We start from the raw sequence: 22,107 nt of genomic DNA, 5'->3' as shown, positions 1-22,107 counted from the left end.
GATAAGCCTTTTCTGGCGTTATGAAGATTTGGTTTCCTTGAGGAAATCATTATCCCTAATTAAAGACAAAGGTTGGATATCCCCATGATGTTGTATTAAATACCTACTCAAACCTACCTCTTTATTCCAGCATTCAGGGCCCTGCACACCTGAGTAGGGTCCACCTTTCCAGCCTTATAGCCCAGTGGCTGCTCTATAGTAGTGGTTTTCAAACTACAGGGTCCTGTGTTTCTGCAAAGGAGCCTTAGGACTCCTGTATGATCAAGTGGGGGAAACAAAGCAGGGGCTCTGATGCTGCTTTTATCTGTTTTCTATTTTAGGCCTTCATGCAAGATTTCTTTTGGCAAAATAGTAATGCCCACTGCTGTACATGAGCCATCTACTCTGGACAGGCCAGTCATATCTTAACAAAACCTGAGGAGTCCTCAAAAAAAGCTTTACACTTTACTGTCTCCAAACCCAGGGCTACTGCTAGCATATATGTGCTTTTGTCCGAATTACAAAAAGGCATTTCTTTTGTGTTGGTGGGTTGAAATAGGCACCCCTCCTTCTGCTTTGTGCCAGGGCCAGTGTTCCAGGAACAAAGCCAAGGCTGTATTTAAGTCTGCTCAGTCCCATTACTGCATGTCTTTGTGCAGTGCACAAAATACACAACGTATTTGGCAGCCCTTAGTGAACATTTACCTCACTGTATTTCTAACCTGGAATCTCTTTTGAAGTCCTTATCCAATCTTAAAGTCACAATTCAACTCTAAAAGCTAGCCAAATTGACTTTATTAGAGATGAAGGAAGGTTTTTCACAGGATCCAGAAATGCAATTGCCTAAGTAAAATACAAAGAAAACTTGGATCATTAGCAACAGTTATTGGAAAGGGTTTTTAGGGGTTTGGTTGACTGTGACCTTTATGAAGCACACTCATGACATAGTTACCAGGGACTCTCATGCCCTCTGAGGGTTGCACTCACAGAGTTCAAATCAGAGATCGAGTGAGGCAGGGTCCTCCCCCAGGCTCAGCCAGTGTGGAGACTACTGTGTGCAGGTGTTGAAGGATTGATGGGTAGAGCCGTGGTTCTCAAATTGTGGTCTTGAGACCAGCAGCATTAACACTACCTAGAAATTTGTTTAAAATGCCAATTCTTTAGACCTACCCAAGACTTACTAAATCAGAAACTCTGGGAGTAGGACCCAGCAATCTGTGTTTTCATAAGCCTTTGGGGGTGATTCTGATGCATGCTCAAGTTGGAGAAACCCAGTGTTAGGCTATATCTGGAGGACTGCAGCCAGGATGGGAAAGGGAAGTAAAATCACACCATGTAAACTACGGTAGATTAAAGGAACTGAGGATGTTTAACCGACAGAAGAGAAGATCTCGAGTATGTATTAGAGTTGCTTTCAACCACAGTATTTGTAAAAGAATGATTAGATTTCTTCCATGTCTCCTGAGACAAGGACTGACCAGTGAGAAGAATTAGGAGTGGAAATTTCATTCCTGTTAAGAAGCTTCCTGGATTATTAATACTTCTTATATCTCAGAGGGGTAGTGAGTTCTCTAACACTTGAGGACTTGATCAGTGGCCAGATCACTACATTTGGGGGTTTTATGAATGTGAGTTAAAGAGTGAGGTGCTTTGTTGCACCTAAATAGGTCTTCAAATCCTCTTCTATCAATTAGATCTAGCATTGATATTCTTTTAAAATTTTCAGAATAACTGATAAATCTTTCAGATGGCTTTTGGACAGCCCCAGAGGAAAGATGCCATTGTTTTAACTGTTCAGTTTTACTTGCCTCTTTTCCTATGCTTGAGTAAAAAATTGGAAGTGTTTCAGATAGTGGGGGGAAAAAAAGAATTAAGAAAAAAATTCCATAATGCCTCCTCCCAGAGATAACCACTTGATAGGTTTCCTTCTTACACAGCATAGTTTTGATTGATGCGTATTTCCCCACTTCTTTCATAGTTAGCGAACCTTTTCCTCCAGGTGTTTCCTTAGTTTTTAATACTCTTAAAATAAGTCTTAAAATTTTTTCAATTTAGCATTACCATACTGTAAATCACAGGCACTTGTACTTTGCTTTGTAGAGTAGACTAATCCCATCGTGTTTATTCATTCATTCATTTCTCAAACATGTATTACTATATAAATGGTACATTGGCTACGGTATTTTCAATTTGTATGTTTTAATCCTAAGTGTGGATATAAAATTTTACTTTAATGAATTTTTGAAGAATTTACTTTTAAAAACTTTATTGATTTTAAAATTTGGTAATTATTGTACTCTCTGTAGTAATTGTATTATATATATATCTTCTCCCATCGAAGCAGGAATGCTTCCAACTTTATAACTTGCTACAGAAGCCCAGTTTACCCTATACCTGACCAGTAGCCAAACTTAACATGAAGCATTGTAGTGGTTCAGAACTGAACTATTTCATGATACTTTTGGTAGTATTTTTAGCATACGTAGTGACCTTTTAGGTGCAACAGATTAATGGAGCAATATCATACTACTGTATATTTTGTACTCTATTTATGACTCAATAATGTATCCAGAATCTAATGTTTAGTCTTAAATAAATAGATGATTAGAAATAGCATAAGTATATCTAACAAACCTATAAATTTACCCCAAGGAAATAAAAAAGTGTAATTATAAAAGACAGTCTTTTCTCTGACCTAATATTATATCAGTGATGTTTTAGAATGAACAAGAATTGAAAGTAAATTTTATTGAATAGCTGTAAATCTTTGGGAAATTTCTAAATTTATGCAGAAATCACCACATTTGGTACCTTTGGTTAGCCTTCCAAATCAAAAGACTAACATTTGTTGCATGGAATTTGATTTATCTTCTTATTCCTTCCTAAAATGTTTCAGCAAAATTAATGAGGCTGAACCATTGACTTTTCAATTATTGAAAACTCAGAATCTAAGACTTATTTTAATCTCAAAATTAATGAAAGCAAATTAAGTAGCCTTGCTTAGGTTAAAAAAAAAAAGTCTCCAGTAAAGCTGGAGATAATTATTGTATGCAAATAGGGGGAAGGAAATAATGACTTCAACTAGTCAAAATTAATATAAATAGGCATGTATTTCCTTCTCAAATAATCAAATCATTACATATTTTTAATATCAAACTCAAATGGAAGTTAAAACAATGAAATATTTATCAGGTCTTCTTTAATAGTTATAATTTTAGCCTTATGTTAGCAATGCAAATTTCACAGAATTTGAATTTATGAAAAATCTAAATCTGAGTTAATTTTGGTAGTTAAAGGTAAATATTTGTGAAGTGCAGGCTATTTTTTTGCCAAGCCGTATGCTTGGTACTGTGTTTCTATTAGGAGATATAATTCAAACACAATTGAGTAAGATAAGGTCCCTGCCCTGAAAAGAACTTAGAGTACCTTTGGAGATACTGGCAGACATAAAAGAAAGTGTTATGAGAGAGGAAAACAGAGGAGCCCGAGATGGCAGTGGTGGCAGATGATAAATTATTAGTGAACCAAAGGTTGCAGAGGTGATGTTCATCTACTCAGAAAATGAATCAGTTCTATGGATTTAAACTCATATACTACTAATTTTAAACCAGGTAGGTTTATGGTCCTAATGATTTAATATAGTAGCACTGATACAATCTTTTTCTGCCATTAGCTCTGCCATTCGCTTCTGCCATTATTCTGTTTTTAATAAATATAATTAAGAAGAAGTATAATAATTTTTAATTTGTCTGCAATTCATATTTTTCACTATTTCAGATTCCCCCTCTCTGTCAAGGTGGTAAAAAAAAAACACATTTTGCTACTTATACAAACCTTAATGTTAATAATAGCATAATTTTTAATAATTGAATTTATTGTTCAGTGAGCCAACTAACAATTTTTTGCATAGGATGCCCAATGTAGCATTTTAAAAGGCACATTATATGTACAGGAGATTTCATAGACATGAATTCATTTAATCCTCACAAATCCCAAATGTCAGGTCCATTTTACAGATTATGTCTGCCTAATGCTCAGACAGATTAACTGATATAATATTCTTACAGGCAAAATTCAAAACCCATCTTTTTCTTTGACTTTACAACAGTTTCTATTCATTGTACAGGACAGAATGGGACAGAAAATTAAAATTAGAAGCAGTTTTTACCATCAACAATTTTACCATCAAGTAAGAGATCTGAAAACTACAAAGTTAGTAGTATGTATTAATTAGGAATAAATGGGAAAAGCATATTTGAGCAAGTGATGAATAAATTAGAAAATATGCAAATTAGAATATGGTTACTATCAGTCATGAAATGTTTTATTTTCAAAAATTGATCTTTATAGAGAATTTCTAATTTTTTTCTTTAGCCAGTTAGCAGAGATAATAGGTTTAATCTGAAAATTATCTTTATTTTTCAGATCCCTTTTTTGATCCAGCAAGTGGCCAGGTTCCTTTGCCTCCTGCTAGGAGACTACCAGGTGAAAATGTCAAATCCAACAGAACATCACAGGACTATGATCAGCTTCCTTCATCTTCAGGTGAGTTGGCTAATAATAGTAATAATAATAACTTATGTTTGTACAGTGCTTTTTGGAGCACCTTTTTATTCAGTGTATAATTGAGCACCGCCAGCCTAAGAAAGTGTTTTGATCACCTTTGCATTTGCTTATAAAGCATGTATTATGAGAAGAATGCCTACAAAATTGTCTCACGGAAAAGAAAACATTAAGCCTTAATATTAACTTTGATATGTCAGTAAAGCATGTTCTGTGATTCAAAATCTATTCATTCTCTAACTTTTGTTTTGCTTTATCAGATATGAGAAATGGGATTGAGGTCTTTATATACTGAACTGCTGCATTCTCTTATTTCTCCATTAAAGGAAGAAATCTCTTTAGAATTAGTATTAGCACCAAACTATTCATTTTCATAGCTTATTTAGGTCTATCAGGCAGTGCTCTACTGCCAGTCATTAAGTAGAAGCTTGTACCATTTTAGTAAATACAAGTCGTACTCATAACCATTATTAATGGAATGTTGCTGCTTTGCTTCTTTGGGAGGTCTTCCTCGACCACCATATCTAAAATAGCTCCCCCTACTTTACACAGTCACTTTCTATCCCCTTCTTTTGCTTTATGTTTCTTCATAGCACCTTTCATTCATTTATTTGCTTGTCTATCTCATCTGCTAGAGTACTGCTTTGAATATACACACGTGGTTTGGTTCACTGCTTTATCCTCAGGTGACCAGAAGAGTGCCTAGCACATATTTCTTGGATGAGTGGATGGATAGAAGGGAGGAGGGAAGAGTCGCCGATATCTGTGTTATGGTGAACATACACATATTTTGAGCAATTGAAACAATATATTTGTCTCATAATTATGAACATCAGAAGTTTTTCCTATGTAGATTTTTGTCCTATATCAGTATTTTTTTCATTAACTGTATTTTGACTTTTTTTGAAGTATACTTGATTTACAATGATGTTTTAGTTTCAGCGGTACAGCCAAGTGATTGTTATATAACTGAATATATATATATATATATATATATATATATATATAACTGAATATATATGTATATTTGTCTTCAGATTCTTTTCCATTATAGGTTATTACAAGATATTGAATATAGTTCCCTGTGCTATACAGTAGGTCCTTGTTTATCTATTTTATATATAGTAGTGTGTATCTGCTAATCCCAACCTCCTAATTTATCCCTCCCTGCTCCTTTCCCCTTTGGTAACTATAAGTTTGTTTTCTATGTCTGTGAGTCTGTTTCTGTTTTGTAAATAACTTTGTATCATTTTTTTAGAGTCCACATATAAGTGATAGCATATGATACTTGTCTTTGATTTACTTCACTTAGTATGATAATCTCTAGGTCCATCCATGTTGCTGCAAATGTCATTATTTCATTTGCTTTTATGGCTGAGTAATATTCTGTTGTGCATATATATCACATCTTCTTTATCCATTCTTCTGTCGATGAACACCTAGGTTGCTTCCACGTCTTGGCTGTTGTAAACAGTGCTGCTATGAACACTGAGGTACATCTGTCTTTTCGAATTAGTTTGTCTTTTCCAGATATATGCCCAGGAATGGGATTGCTGGATCATAATGGTAACTCAATTTTCAGTTTTTTAAGGAACCTTCATACCGTTCTCCATAATGACTGCACCAATTTACATTCCCACCAACAGTGTAGGAGGGTCCCCTTTTCTCCACACTCTCTCCAACATTTATTATTTGTAGACATTTTGGTGATGGCCATTCTGGTGTGAGGTGATACCACATTGTAGTTTTCATTTGCATTTCTCTAATAATTAGCAGTGTTGAGCATCTTTCCATGTGCCTCTTGGCCATCTGTATGTCATCTTTGGAGAAATGTCTATTTAGGTCTTCTGCCCATTTTTTGATTGGGTTTATTTTTGATATTGAGCTGTATGAGTTGTTTGTATATTTTGGAAGTTAATCCCTTTTTGGTAACATCATTTGCAAAGATTTTCTCCCCTTCTGTAGGTTGTCTTTTTGTTTTGTTTATAATTTCCTGTGCTGTGCAGAATCTTTTAAGTTTAATTAGGCCCCATTTGGACTTCCCTGGTGGTCCAGTGATTAAGATTCTGTGCTTCCACTGCAGGGGGCATGGTTCGATGCCTGGTTGGGGAAGTTCCACATGCCATGTGGTGCAGCCAAAAAAGAAAAACAAACCACAGGAATTAGGTCCCATTTGGTTTTTTGCTCTTATATCCATTACTCTAGGAGATGGATCCAAAAAATATTGCTGTGGTTTATGTCAAAGAGCGTTCTGCCTAGGTTTTCCTCTAGGAGTTTTATAGTATCTGATCTTACGTTTACGTTTTAAAACATTTTTTATGTTTTAAAATAAAACATTTAAAAACATTTACATTTTTAAATCCATTTTGAGTTTATTTTTGTATATGGTGTTAGAGAATGTTCTAATTTCATTCTTTTATATATAGCTGTCCAGCTTTCCCAGTGCCACTTATTGAAGAGACTGTCTTTTCTCCATCGTATATTCTTGCCTCCTTTGTTATATTGGGTTGGCCAAAAAGTTTGTTCAGGGTTTTTCCATAACATCTTACAGAAAAATCGGAACGAACTTTTTGGCCAGCCCAATATATTAATTGACCATAAGTGTGTGGGTATATTTCTGGGCTTTCTATTCTGTTCATTGATGTATGTTTCTATTTTTGTGCCAGTACCATACTATTTTGATTACTGTAGCTTTGTAGTACAGTCTGAAATCAGGGAGCATGATTCCTCCAGCTCTGTTCTTCTTTCTCTGTTTCGACTATTCAAGGTCTTTTGTGTTTCAATACAAATTTTAAAATTATTTGTTCTGTGAAAAATGCCATTGGTAATTTGATAGGGGTTGCACTGAATCTGTAGATTGCCTTGGGTAGTATGGTCATTTTAACAATATTGATTCTTCCAATCTAAGAACATGGTTTCCATTTGTTAGTGTCATCTTCAGTTTCCTTCATCAGTGTCTTGTAATTTTCAGAGTACAGGTCTTTTGCCTCCTTAGGTAGGTTTATTCCTAGGTATTGTATTCTTTTTGATGTGATGATAAATGAGATTGTTTCCTTAATTTCTCTGATATTTCATTGTTAATGTATAGAAATAAGACAGATTTCTGTATATTAATTTTATATCCTGCAACTTTACAGAATTCATTGATGAGCTCTAGTAGTTTGCTGGTGGCATCTTTAGGATTTTCTGTGTATAGTATCAAGTGGTCTGCAAACAGTGACAGTTTTACTTCTTCCTTTCCAATCTGGATTCTTTTTGTTTTTCTTCTCTGATTGCCATGGCTAGGACTTCCAAAACTATGTGGAATAACAGTGGTGAGAGTGGCATCCTTGTCTTGTTCCTGATCTTAGAGAGAATGCTTTCAACTTTTCATCATTGAGTATGATGTTAGTTGTGGGTTTGCCCTATATGGTCTTTACTGTGTTTAGGTTATGTTCCCTATATGCCCACTTTCTGGATAGTTTTTTATCATAAATGATGTTGAATTTTATCAAAAGCTTTTTTTCATCTATTAAGATGATCATATGGTTTTTAGTCTTCAGTTTAATATGGTGTATCACATTGATTGATTTATGGATATTGAAAAATCCTTGCAACCCTGGGATAAATCCCACTTGATCATGGTGTATGATCCTTTTTATGTGTTGCTGGATTTGGTTTGCTTTTAAGCTCAAACCTCAGTTCACAGATCTGTTAATAGTGAGAGCTGTCCATTCTGTAACTTCTGAATCAAGATAATTATTTAGCTGCTTTGAGAATTATCAGCACAGTAGTTCTGTACTTGATGACATGCATGGGAGATGCAAAAATCCCTCTGTAGTTTTGTAAGTTTTTACACTTGACTATAACTCAGAAAAACAGAAAATTTTATTAACCACTTCAAATTTTGGTCTGTGCTGTTTTTACCAATTTACTTCTAGTCATTCCAGTATTTCAGATATATCCATAGGTACCCACTGAAATACTGTATTTCCACTTGAAAGGGTAGATTTCCAGAATGATGAAAAAATGTGAAAGTCAAGAAGAAGGAGAGACAGTATCTGACAATATATATAGGAGAAGGAAGCAAATCCCTTAAGGAAATAATGTTAAAATACAACTTTGAGAAGAGTGCCATGACTGATTTAAAATAACATTCAGTACCACCAGCTCTGGATTAACAGAAACATATACTCAAGTTATGAGAAGAGTTGTGGCCTAAATGCTCTATTTTCACAGCTTCTTTACAATTTGCACCATAACATGCAGGCATTGTTGAGCCCAGAGGAACATCATTCACATATATGGTTTCAACTGGTAGGAATTCCAGTTAACATTACACTAGAAATTTCAAGGAAGAACTTTAAGTCACAAACCCTGTTGAAACATCTCCAAATAGGCATTTACCAGAAGCCTAAACTGGCTTTACCTGAGTGATAAAATAGTCCTGATTGTTACTCTGAGGGCCTCAGCTACATGTAACATCAACTATTTCAGCCTACTCCCTGAACTCTCTTTACAAACAGTCAAACCACAGAAAATAAGATAACTTTTTTCCAACAAGATATTTGCTCACATGCTGCTTCACAGGGCTACCAAGCTGTCCACTAGTTTATTTCACATCAGGAGAGGGACTCAGCTTGCCTTCTGGATTAGATCTTTCCATCAGAAACTTAAGACTATGCAGTGTGCCTTTGGGATACTAATAGTGCTTATTTTGCAGTAACGTTTTTATTGATATTAAGGCCTTTTTAAGATGATCATTGAGGATTCTGGTATAACTGCCGCCTCTTATAAATTCCATTTCTCCTATTTTTTATGGTGATGTAAATAATTGATGGTGACTTACTTATGTATATAAGCTTTCTATGAAAAGAATATTTCTAACCCAAAAAATTTAATTGATTTAAAAATATTTTCCTTTTTCTAAAAAGTATGTGTGCATGTAAATGTATGTCTACATATACAAAGTGCCTTCCAAATGTTTTATTCCTCCCCCATAAAAGTTTATAATTTTCTGAAGTTTGTAGATGTAACAGTATTTAATGATATGAATATGTCATAATGATAATCAGATTAAGTGGATTTTACCAGCTTGTATAAACTTACATATACCTTATATGGGCCAAATGTTTTTGCTAATAGTCTGCTTATTTCTTCACATAGGGTTCATGTCTGTACTAGCTATGCATGAGTTTTTAGACATTATTAAGTTTGCTTTTCTCTTGCGGTAAGATATAATGTGCTACAGTTTGAATACCATTCTTTAAAAACCCAGGGAATCCAACTTATATTAGAATACAAAGTCGTAATGATGATGTGTTTGTGCTCATGCTGGTGAAGTGCAGCTGAGCTCTTGAGATTTTTTTTAATAGTATTTAAAAGGATGTTCAAGGTAATACTTAAAAATAACACTAGAATTTCAGAATATGACTTGTATCAAATGTGTTTGTAACTGGTAACAGATATTATTGCCAAGTATACCTACAAAATAAAGGAGGTCTCATAAAAGGAATTAATTGCAATACTACTTTTCCTTTACTAGCTTAAAGGAAAAGTGCCCAGATATTGAATGAATTTTATATTAAGACCTCAACTTGGAAATCACTGCTTCATTTCACATAAGAGTGGGAATTGTGTATTGTTATAAGTGATGTTTTAAGATAAACTGTCTTTTTAAGGTTTTGTTTTGTGTTTCAACAAAGGAAATTGCTGCATTGCAGAGTTTTACCATAGTTCAACTACCTAAAATGTTTTTCCTTACATACAGCTTCACTTTTAAAACCACTGAACATGGGGTCATTTTTCTTACAAATCTAATACCAATGTAGTTCTTTTATAACCATTTTCTGGATGTATTAAAAAAGTTATGTTATAACCTTGGCCCTTACAATCATAATTACCTACCTTACTGTATGTGAAGATATTTTATTTGTAATTTAGTGAATACTGTGTATTAAAACATGTCCTTCTAAAATTAAATAGTATATCTGTAGTGGAAGCAATTCAGGTTTACATAAATGAGTTCCAGAAATAATTGTTCCAATTTACAGGAGAGTAACAAAGTCATAATGATGATGTGTTTGAGATTTCTTTTATGCCTTGATAAGTTAATTTATATATTTTTCTTTTAATTCTCAGATATTGTTATACTTGAAAAAATCTGTAGTCTAAGAGTCTTGATGTCCATCCCAAGTATGGTCAATGAATTACTAAATAATTTTAGAGATTATGTCTCAGATTGTATGTAGTAATCATTTTTAAAATTTGTTAAGCACTTACGACGGGACAAATGTTATGCTAAGTATTTTAAATATAGATAACAGATAATTTAATACATAACATATATTATTATATTTATAGTTGCACATGTAAAATATATTTTATATAATAGTTTCTATATTGTATATTAATGTTTTGAGTAGTTTAAATGTAAATTTACTATAAGATACAGGTCTAGTAAAAAAATTTTTTTACTTTTTATTTTATATTGGAGTATAATTGATTAACAATGTTGTGTTAGTTTCAGGTGTACAGTGAGGTGAAGTGATTCAGTTATACATATACATGTATCTATTCTTTTTCAAATTCTTTTCCCATTTAGGTTATTACAGAGTATTGAGCAGAGTTCCCTGTGCTATACAGTAGGTCCTTGTTGATTATCTATTTTAAATATAGCAGAGTGTACATGTCAATCCCAAACTCCCAATCTATCCCTCTCCCCCAACCCTTCCCCTCTGGTAACCATAAGTTTTTTCTCTCTGAGTCTGTTTCTGTTTTGTAAACAAGTTCATTTGTATCATTTTTTTTAGATTCCACATATAAGTGATATCATATGATATTTGTCTTTGTCTGACTTACCTCAGTTAGTATGATAATCTCCAGGTCCATCCATGTTGCTGCAAATGGCATTATTCCATTCTTTTTTTATGACTGAGTAATATTCCATTGTATATATGTACCACCTTTCGATGGACATGTAGGTTGCTTCCATGTCTGGCTATTGTTAACAGTGCTGCAAGGAACACTGGGGTGCATATATCTTTTTGGATCATGTTTTTCTCTGGATTTATGCCCAGGAGTGGGATTGCAGGGTCATATGGTAACCCTATTTTTAACTTTTTAAGGAACCTCCATACTGTTCTCCATAGTGGCTGTAACCATTCACGTTCCCACCAACAGTGTAGGAGGGTTCCCTTTTCTCCACACTCTCTCCAGCATTTATTGTTTGTAGACTTTTTCATGATGGCCATTCTGATGGGTGTGAGGTGATATCTCATTGTAGTTTTGATTAGCATTTCTCTAATAATTAGTGATGTTAAGCATCTTTTCATATGCCTCTTGGCATCTGTATGTTTTCTTTGGAGAAATGTCTATTTAGGTCTTCTGCCCATTTTTTGATTGGGTTGTTTTTTGGATATTGAGCTGCATGAGCGCTGTGTAAATTTTGGAGATTAATCCCTTGTCAGTCACATTGTTTGCAAGTATTTTCTCCCATTCTGAGGGTTGTCTTTTCATTTTGTTTATATTTTCCTTTGCTGTGCAAAAGCTTTTAAGTTTCATTAGGTCCTATTTGTTTATTTTTGTTTTTATTTCCATTTCTCTAGGAGGTGGGTCAAAAAGGATCTTGCTGTGATTTATGTCATAGAGGAAAATATAGGCAGAACACTGTAAGAGTTTTATAGTGTCTTGCCTTACATTTAGGTCTCTAATCCATTTTGAGTTTATTTTTGTGTTAGGGAGTGTTCTAATTTCATTCTTTTACATGTAGCTGTCCAGTTTTCCCAGCACCACTTATTGAAGAGTCTTGATTACTGTAGCTTCGTAGTATAGTCTGAAGTCAGGGAGCCTGATTCCTCCAGCTCTGTTCTTCTTTCCCAAGATTGCTTTGGCTATTTGGGGTCTTTTGTGTCTCCATACAAATTTTAAGATTTTTTTCTTCTAGTTCTGTGAAAAATGCTGTTGGTAATTTGATAGGGACTGCATTGAATCTGTAGATTGCCTTGGGTAGTATGGTCATTTTGACAATATTGATTCTTCCAATATTTTTTTCTTTTAATTCTGATATTGTTATACTTGAAAATATCTGTAGTCTAAGAGTCTTGATGTCCATCCCAAGTATCATTATTGAATTACTAAATAATTTGAGATTATGTCTCAGATTTTAAAAAATATTACATACAGTTTTAAATATAGATAGTAATTTACCCAAGGTCTCGCAGCTAGTAAATGATTGATAGGATTTGAATCAGTAGGCTGTGCACCCATTTATGTTGTTGTTAGCCAAGTTTATGTTGTTATCCCACCAGTAGTCAGGGCAAAAATTAGGTTTAAAAACTTAACTCACACATTGCTAAGCTGAGCTTGGAGGTAGCCGATCATAAAATCAAATGAAGACAGTAGCAAAGGAATAGCAGTGACAGAAGAGGGTACTAAGAATTCTAAAATTGTAGTAGAGATTTCAAAGCCTGGATTGTGATCATTTTTCACATGACTTTAGGAAGCCACTATGTACCTTCTGTACTTTTTATACCAGCAAAATCAATCTCTGTCTTAGATTCTTGAGCAGCTCAGACCTGTAAAAACCAACAGATGGGATCTGAGGCTTTTTTTTTTAATTATGAAAGTGGTACATGCACATTAGAGAATAAAGTAGAATTTAAAAAGTCACCTAGAACCCTGTCATCAGTAAGGAACATTATTGCCATTTTGGAGTCCTTCTTTCTAATGATCTGTCCATACACATGTTCACACAGTGGAGATCATACTCCACAGTACAACATAGTATCATAAGTTTCTTACCACATCATTAAATTTTGTTTAACGTCACTTTAAATTATTGTATGATAGTCCATTTTTATATGCTGTCAAACTATTGCTTCTCAAATCTTTCTCCCCACCAAAGAGCTAACGCCAAATGACAATGGGGACTAGGGATTTAACTAAAAGTGGACAATCACATGCAGGAAATTGCTTCAAAGTCTGTGTTATTTCAACAATTTATAGAAATTTTGCATTTACTTGGTATATCTGCATTTATTTTCATATTTAAAAATATTAACTCCCTCATATCCTTGAGTAAAATTAGCACTCCAGGAAGATGTACTGTTTATAGCCTATGGCTCCACACCTTCTTGCACTTATTTGGATGCTGTTGCCCTTGCTCATAGGAGTTCAAAAATACCATGAGTACGGACAGCAGCACCAGAATAAAACATGTCCTTCCAATCACATTTCTAAGGATGACATGTATTCAGGAGAAATCCCCATAGCACTGGTAAAATTCATAGTCATTCCAGTGTACTCCAAAACTACAACATAGCAGCTTTGGGAGAACTCTGAGAGAGGTTCATCTGCTGTTTCATTGCTCCTTTGCACCATCTACACATTCCAAAGTGAATAAGGACCTGGTATCTCCTCTTTTAGACATTGTGAGAAAGCAGAAGTGGAGACAGTGAAGGCTGTCCATGAGTTTTAAGAAGAGGTGTCTAGAAAGAGGGATTGGCTTTGTGGGAAGTACTTTGCTGTAACCATCAGCATGAAAATTGCCTGTTTTTTTTTTTTTTTAATGGCTTTTACTATTAGTTCAGGTTGTAACAGATCTTTCTTGTTAATATCTTGCTTAAAAGTTTCATATAGAACTAGGCACTCACTACAAATTCCAGGTTTTTGTCCTCTTTCACATTTGAATTCCTATTAATTCACAGTAACAGCTGTTCTATAGCACTGTAGTGTAGTGGTTATCTTTACAAATGATACTTAGTAGATTTGGAGAGTGAGAATTATGAAAGTAAACTGCTTACCTCAAAGTCACTCAAAATCTTAGTGGCCAAACTGAGGTGCATCTAACCAACCTCGGTGCTCCTCGCCGACATCCTCATCTTGAAAAGTTGTAGCTGTCAGTTACCTGGTGCAGAGCTACACTATCCAATTGAAACAAACAAAAAATTAAAACATTCCAAATTAAATAAATATTCAGCAATAAATAGAAATGTATATAACAGGTGGCAAAAAGTTGCAACAAAGCTTCCATGTTACTTCCATTTGTGGGCTCTAATACATGATACAGTTCAACTCTGGGCATTTGTAAGATTCCAAAGAGATGTCAGCACTGTTTTGGGGAAACAGATTTTGAGTCAGGGCAATGAGGACTAGGATTAAACGAGTTGGGATATATGAGTTTTGTATTTAAAAGGAAAAAAAATCTGTCTTTTGGAAAAATTAATCTTTGCTTCAAAGTTTTTTTTCTTTTTTTACTGAAAATATCTTTAAAATCTATTGTGATTCCTTCCAGAGATGGTTTGAATCATTTCCTCTAGTTGGTATTTCAAATAGATCAGAGATACCAAGTTCACTCCTCCAGCTAGATAGTTTTGATTTAATCATTGTGTGTGTGTGTGTGTTCCCTAACATTTGGTTTAACCTAACTTAGCCTTCCTGAATTATGTTTAGTACTTATTTTTTTTTCAAGAAAATAGCTTTCTCAAATAAAATTTATCATCTGCAAATTCCATTGCATTTGGCCAGTATTAATTATAGCAGCTTCACAGAGTGGATAGATTTCTTGGGGGGTTTTCCTGGTGATAGGTGCCATCTACCAAGATCAAAGACACATGTTTACTACATCTAGAAGTTCTAAATCTTAAGACTTAATTTCCAATTATACTATTAGATGGGTCTCTCACTGCCATAGCATCTTCCCCAGTTTAGTAGTATTCATAGCTGTACTTTTCAGAGATGCTTGATATTCATCTGCCCTTCTCAGTATTTAGACCGAAACAAAATAACAATATTAGAAAAATTCTTTGAAAATTACCAGTAGAATACAAGGAATTTAAACTTGTGTTTAATTCTAGATACTTTTCTCACCTAAAAGTAAGTCAGAACAGACATTTCAATGTATAAATTCTGTGATAACTGATTAAAGGGAAGCTTGCTAGAATCTCTAATAGTTTTTGGAAGTAATTAGAAGCAAAGCATAATTTATTATCCCTCTCTGCATGACATAATGGAAATACTTAATAGAAAAATAAATGAAACCTCAAAACAGTAAGGAATGCAATTTACTAGACCGTAATAAGTTGAGATATTTAGTTACAGATATACAAAACAGTATAGACTTTAGCAAGAACCAGAAACTAATGTGTGTTCTTATGTATGACCAGAGTAAGCTTTATCTACAGCTATAATATTTTTTTCAAACTGGATATCATTCTGTAAGAAAGGAACAATTAAAAATAAGACTATCATCCAATTTTGTGTAGAACTAAAATTTTTCATCCTGGAGGCTTTTGTTTTGTGTATGTTATATTGATACTGCTAGAATTGCAAACAGGATGATTTTTTTTTTTTACAAGCTACCTTCTCAGAGAAAAATATCATACTTATGAGAAAAATATGAAATAATGTATGAGATAATTCTTTATGATTTACATTGGATTATTATTGAAAGTATCACCTTATAATATTTCCATAGGCCATGAGGAAAGTTGGCAAGGGAGCAGAGACCAAGAGGGACAGGAGTCAAGAGGGTTCTAGCCTCACTTCTTCATTTATTTGTGTCCTTGAATTTGGCACCTGTCAGTGGTCTAAGAAGAAAAACATTAAATAACTGTTGGTGTCTACTGTATCTTAAACCCATAAATGTTTCATGGAATAAATTTGACAACTTTTAACCTTTTTTAAAAATCTAGGCTTTTGATATTAAGTACCAGATACAGATAAATGGAAATCCATGATAAAAGTGCCACCTCAAGTTACTAGCCCATGTCCTGGTGATCTGTATGGGATGGTGGTCTATTAACTAACTTTCTTTTCTCCTAATAAGATTACTTTCCATTCATGGATACCAATGTCATTTGGTTTAACTTTGAGAAACTATTATCAGGGGACTGATCTGGAACCGAGTTCTCCACTAATGTTTCTGCTGGCTTTGCTTTTTCTCAGGCTAAGCGTTCTACATTGGAATCTGGATAAAGTATTTCAGCAAAGCACTGAGTTTACTTCTGTCCAACCTATTGACTAATAGCAGACTCAAAGCATCTACTATTTCATTATTTCCCCCCTAGCATCAGCAAGGTATCACTTTACAGCATTATTAACTTGAAAAATATGCTACAAAGCATATTTCTCAGGAGTTTTGCTCTGACATGGGTGGGGTGTAGGACTTGGTGGGGATGTTCTGCCAGGAGTATCCACGAGCTTGTAACAGTTTCCTCTAGTAGAAACTTCCCAAGCAAGTGCCTCCACGATAGTAGAGAAGAGTGAGCTGTATTGCCAAAGTGAAAGCTTTTCTTTTTCAGTTATTTTTGTTTTTTTCCTTCTGTATCTTTTATTTCATATGGTTTAAAGAACAATATGTAGAATTGGGAAAAAATTTGTGTTAATTTCTCAGATAAATTTCCAACACACCCTACCTTAGTTTTCTTGACGTTCAAAAATGGGGACAATATAACCTATCCAACTGTAGTATATAAAAATGGAAAATAGTTTTTGTAGAAACAATGAAAACCTGTTCTCATATAAAATAATGAGATCATACTAATGTATAATGTCTATTTTTATCTCATTATTTAAATGATATCTCTTTAAAAATCTATGCAGATGGTTCACAAGCACCAGCCAGACCTCCTAAACCACGACCCCGCAGGACTGCACCAGAAATTCACCACAGAAAACCCCACGGGCCTGACGCAGCATTGGAAAATGTCGATGCAAAAATTGCAAAACTCATGGGAGAGGGTTATGCCTTTGAAGAAGTTAAGAGAGCCTTAGAGATAGCCCAGAATAATGTCGAAGTGGCCCGTAGCATCCTCCGAGAATTTGCCTTCCCCCCTCCCGTCTCCCCACGTCTAAATCTATAGCAGCCAGGACTGTAAACACCAGAACACAAAGCAATTGCTGAATGTTCCAGATGTGTGGAAAGGAGAAAAGTGAGATGGAATTCAAGAGAGAACATCTCCTCCTCACGTGGCATCTTGAGAAGAGAAAGGCTTGGAAGTGCTGCTTCTCAGAAGACAGCTTCTTGCTCAGGATGCCAATGGCCACGGCTTCCTTATTTTTGCTAGCCATACTTTTAAATCAGGGTTGAACTGACAAAAATAATTTAAAGACGTTTACTTCCCTTGAACTTTGAATCTGTGAAATGCTTTTCCTTGTTTACAAGTTGGCAAAGTTGCAGTTTGTTTTTTAGTTTTGTTTGGGGACTTTTTTGATACCTGTACTGTGTTCTTGATAGACCCTCTGTACAGTGGTCAGGTCTGCTGTAACATTTTCTACCAACTCCCTTGCTGTCTGTGTCAACAGCTAAGTCACATACTCATTGTGATCGTTCCCATCCCACCCCCCCCAAACCCAGGTCCAGTTCCATTTCTCCCATTTACAAGATGCTTTAAAGGTTCTGATTTTCAACGTATCAAATTAATGCAAAAAAAGTGTGTGGCCTTCACTACTGAGTCTTTTCTTTGGAAACCATCACTGTTGAGAGATGGGGAAAATCTGAATGTATAAAGCATTTTTTGGTCAATGAATGCCTTTTATAAGGGGTTTTCATATAATATAGAAGAGCTTCCGTTTTTGTGTAAGTTTTGTGATCTTCCACACTCTCATCTTTGTCATCCCAGGGGTGTCACGACTCTAAAAAAAAAAAAACCTAAAATATTAGAAAGCAACTACCGCAGAGGTGGGAGAATACGCTTGCACATGACAATGCCGTATTGAAGTTATATAATGAGGCCCCCTGATATTTATGCCACATTACTTTGAGGCATGCTGAGTAAGAGGACCGTCTCCCAGAAATACTTAATGATTTTCAGATAAAACTATGACCATACCTTTCCAAAGTGGAATAGAGTTCATTTCCTGTTTGAGTGATTACACTCTGGTACCTAAAAAGTGTAGGAACCAGTTCATATTGCAGTGGAAACGTTACATCTTTGACGCACTGTTAAGTGCTAATGCTACTGTGGCAATGTTTATTTTTCTTTTGCAAAATTCTTAGTAATTTTCTCTCTCCCATCAAATTAGAGTTTGTATTTAATTTTTTGATTCTCTCATTCATTGCTCCTCTTTGCTCCATCCAGTCAGGTATAAGACATTTATATAGTTTTGCCTTTTTTGCAAAATGGAGGTTGGTTCTTCAGAAACCGTGTTATTACTTTTAATAAACCTACAAATATTTATTGGGCATCTATGATGTGCTCCACGCTGTCAGGCACTGTGTTCTTAAAGCACAAACCGTCACAAACTGATTCCATTGTAATATTCTGTTATCCTTTATCTGCACTTTTGGTGGTGAAAGTGTCTCTGCTGGACAAAGCCTGGAAGGGTTCCACCAGTGCTTTAGAATTTTCAGGCAATCTGCTTTTTTTTTTTTATTATTAAGTTAGTGAAGAAATTAGACAAAACCAGGTCTGTGTTAAATGCTTGAACCCACAGAAGGTTTCCTAAACGTGGACTGATTGCAGGTTTGTGCACGTTTCTGCCACTCCTTTAACTTCACACAGTGTGATGTAAAAAGATGCATCTGATAGTGAGCCTTCCTTCAGGATTTGAAAGCATGTAACCAAACACGTGGCAGAGCCAAAGGAAATTAACAGTCAAGACTTGTGTAGTCATTGCGTTGACCTGGGGAGGGAACTAACGCATTCCTTTGTGAGCTGACATGTGCCCTTACTTGACAGTTTGATCTCCTGACATGAGGAGTCACAGGCCTTGGATAGTTTGTGCTCATATTTTAATTTCTTCAGCTGATTCTGAGCTGGTTCATGTCCCTGGAAGAGAATTTTTAATTTGCTTTAGATGTTCTTCCTGTAAGTAGGTATATGAGGGCAGTTTTTTACACTTTTAAAAACTGCATTGGCTAATTCTCCATTGCTTTATGAACTCCATGTTATGTCATCATGATTTTTCATTTATTAGTTTCTGATGTCACGTTGGAATAGCACTGTGGTTTTTTTTTATGACTTGCTGATCTTAGGTACAGTCTAAAAGCCAAAAGTTGCCACTTCATTGTGATAACATTATTATAACATTCTTAATAGATTAGGGAAGGATGTAAAATACGAATGTTAGGAAGTATAGTATATTCTCATTCAAACAATTTTCAAAAATGTGAAAATTTCCAGTGAGGATTAGAAAAAGACTGGTGACAATATAGAAAATTTAGGCCTGAGTTTTTAAAAATCTATTTTGCAAAGAAAACTTACTAGCCTCCACCAAAATCTCTCTGTATCTAGTACTCAACAGCAACAATTAGTTTTATCATTAAAAAGAACGAATCAAAATTTTGTATGGAATGGAAAGAGCAAAACTGTCAAATGTTATCATGAAAAACCTATTGCTACCTATTACCTATGACTTATCAAACTCAAAAGTTTTTTTTTGGAAATAATTAAACCAAAATACATTTTTAAATTATAAAAGTGACTAGCCATTAATGGTTGGAAATGAACCAGGTTTGGTTTCACTGTGATCCAAAAAGTTTGACATTCCTTCCATGTCTCAAGACTTGGTAATATGATTATTTTTAAAGCCAGTATGACATATAATTCATATAATTAAAACAGATTGTGGCCAACATTAACCTGCTCTCCCCGGTCCCCCAACATATTCTGGGGGTAGAAATACTTATCCTCAAAGATAGTCCAGTAAATTAATCTCCACAATCTCTTTTTCCCCTTGATGTCTATAATATCTATCCTGGCCAAATTTTCTAGAATTGAATCAGCAGTGCTTATGGTGATCTTGAACTTCCTTCCACAAAGATGACCTTTAGCCCTTCCCCATCCATATTCCCTTGCCTATATTGCGAATAGTAATAGAGCCCTAACTGCAACTTCAAAGGGCCCATTGGTTAACTCAGTGTTTCACACACAAGAACACTTGCAATGATTTCTTCGTAATGTGAATTTTTTCTCTTTCAGTTCCAGAAGCATTTCCTACGGTTTGGACATTATTTTTCCTCTTGGATCTTCAACTTGAAGCTTTAATTTGCACTGAATTGTCTAACCTGGTTAAAATTTTAATCTTTTCTCTTATGCTGACAGATTTGGAAGCAAATTACAGTATGTTTTCAACAATACAGGTACTGCCTGTTGACCTGGAATTTTAATGCTTCTAGGAAAAGTTTCCAGAAAATGACAGCAGTTGAGTGAAGGGTTTTCTTCCCAATTTACTGTTTTATTTTTTTAATGCCTTTTTAAAACTTGTCTAATATGGCAAAATAGTTATGTGTTCAATTAATTTATATTTTATTCATCCTTTTTCAATTCTGGTTATTATGTAAACGCCAGTACTTTATCTGTTCTTTTAAGGTATTTTATAAAATGAATGTTAACAAAAGCAGAGTTGGTATTTTATTTTTCAAATGAATGCAAACATTTCTTTCACAGCACTTCTATGTTGTATTCTTTTTCTTCGTGTTAAGCAAAAGACATTTGACTTAAGAGCTAACCGGCCAAAGTGGTACAAAGTACCCATCCCAGATGATTTAGTTATTAAATACCAAAACCATATCATTTAAAGATATTTCACATAGATAAGCTATTCCCATGTCTTAGAACTGAAAGTCAAAGTTATATTAAGGTTCTGAGTAAGAAATATCATATCTGGGAAAGGTTGACAGTCTTCTGATGACATACCATATAATTGTTCATTCTTAACCAACAGTAAAATTTATTCTTTAAGTTCTTGATTTTTCTAATCATTTGTTACTGGCCAGTACATATTAGGGAGAGAACAGTGGCGATAAACCATGTTAATAAGTGCTTTTGTATCAGGAACCATAGCAAAATGTTTTAAAAATCATTGATACATGCAAAATCTCATGCATAGTAGTGCTTCAAAGCACACACAATTAAATGGAAGATACAAGCACGTAATTCCAATACAATAAATACTGTGCATAAGTTATCACATTGTACTGGCATTATGTGCTTATGGTAAGTGCTGAAGAACTATACTGGGACCTTAACATATGCAGGGAACTTAGTATCAAAGCATTTAATGCTTTGTGACCACCTAGAGGGGTGGGATAGGGAGGGTGGGACGGAGAGAGACCAAAACGAAGAAAATAAATAAATAAAGCATTTAATCCTTTCAACAACCACATGCCTCTTCTAGGACTGTGAAAGTAAAGCAGGGTATGATGTGTTCCTTCTGGTAAGCTAGACAAATGATAAGGCTGAATAGCATTTTGTCAGCCTGAAAGAGAAGCAAGGTTTTTGCTGTTAAGAAAGAACTCTGGAGGTAAAGCTTTTCAAACAGGAACAGCACACATGATAAAACATTTATTTAGGCAACAGTGAGAAGTAGTAGGGCCTACAGAACACAGAAGAGACTAAGGAGGGTATACTGATGTCTGAAGGTGAAGGACCATGCCAGTCACTCTCAGATCCTAGGAACCATAGGATTAGAAATCACTTGCTGGAGGTCAGAGATGCTAATATCCATGAAGATGCCCAGAGAAATTGGGGTGTGTCTAACAGGAATTGCCACATCAAATAATAATCAGGCAGTAAACTAAGGGAAATTTAATTTGCATGGCTTTCTTTCATGTCCCTCTTTTGTTTGATTTTTTTTCAAGGG

General features: G+C 34.7%; 1 protein-coding gene across 3 annotated transcripts in view; it reads left to right on the top strand.

The window, feature by feature from the left end:
* The window catches only part of CBLB (Cbl proto-oncogene B), a 208,714-nt gene extending 187,912 nt beyond the window's left edge, over positions 1-20,802 (top strand). For all 3 annotated transcript variants that reach the window (XM_060098741.1, XM_060098742.1, XM_060098740.1), the window contains 2 exons: positions 4,405-4,524; positions 17,125-20,802. In XM_060098741.1, the coding sequence (XP_059954724.1) occupies positions 4,405-4,524; positions 17,125-17,384 (380 nt within the window). In that variant the 3' untranslated portion in view covers positions 17,385-20,802. The remainder of the gene's footprint in view (positions 1-4,404; positions 4,525-17,124) is intronic.
* Positions 20,803-22,107: the final 1,305 nt, after the last annotated feature.

The sequence above is a fragment of the Mesoplodon densirostris genome, chromosome 5, assembly GCF_025265405.1.
Source record: "Mesoplodon densirostris isolate mMesDen1 chromosome 5, mMesDen1 primary haplotype, whole genome shotgun sequence".
Taxonomy (NCBI): domain Eukaryota; kingdom Metazoa; phylum Chordata; class Mammalia; order Artiodactyla; family Ziphiidae; genus Mesoplodon; species Mesoplodon densirostris.
Note: the sequence above shows the minus strand (reverse complement) of the source record. Positions and strands in the feature narration are given on the sequence as shown.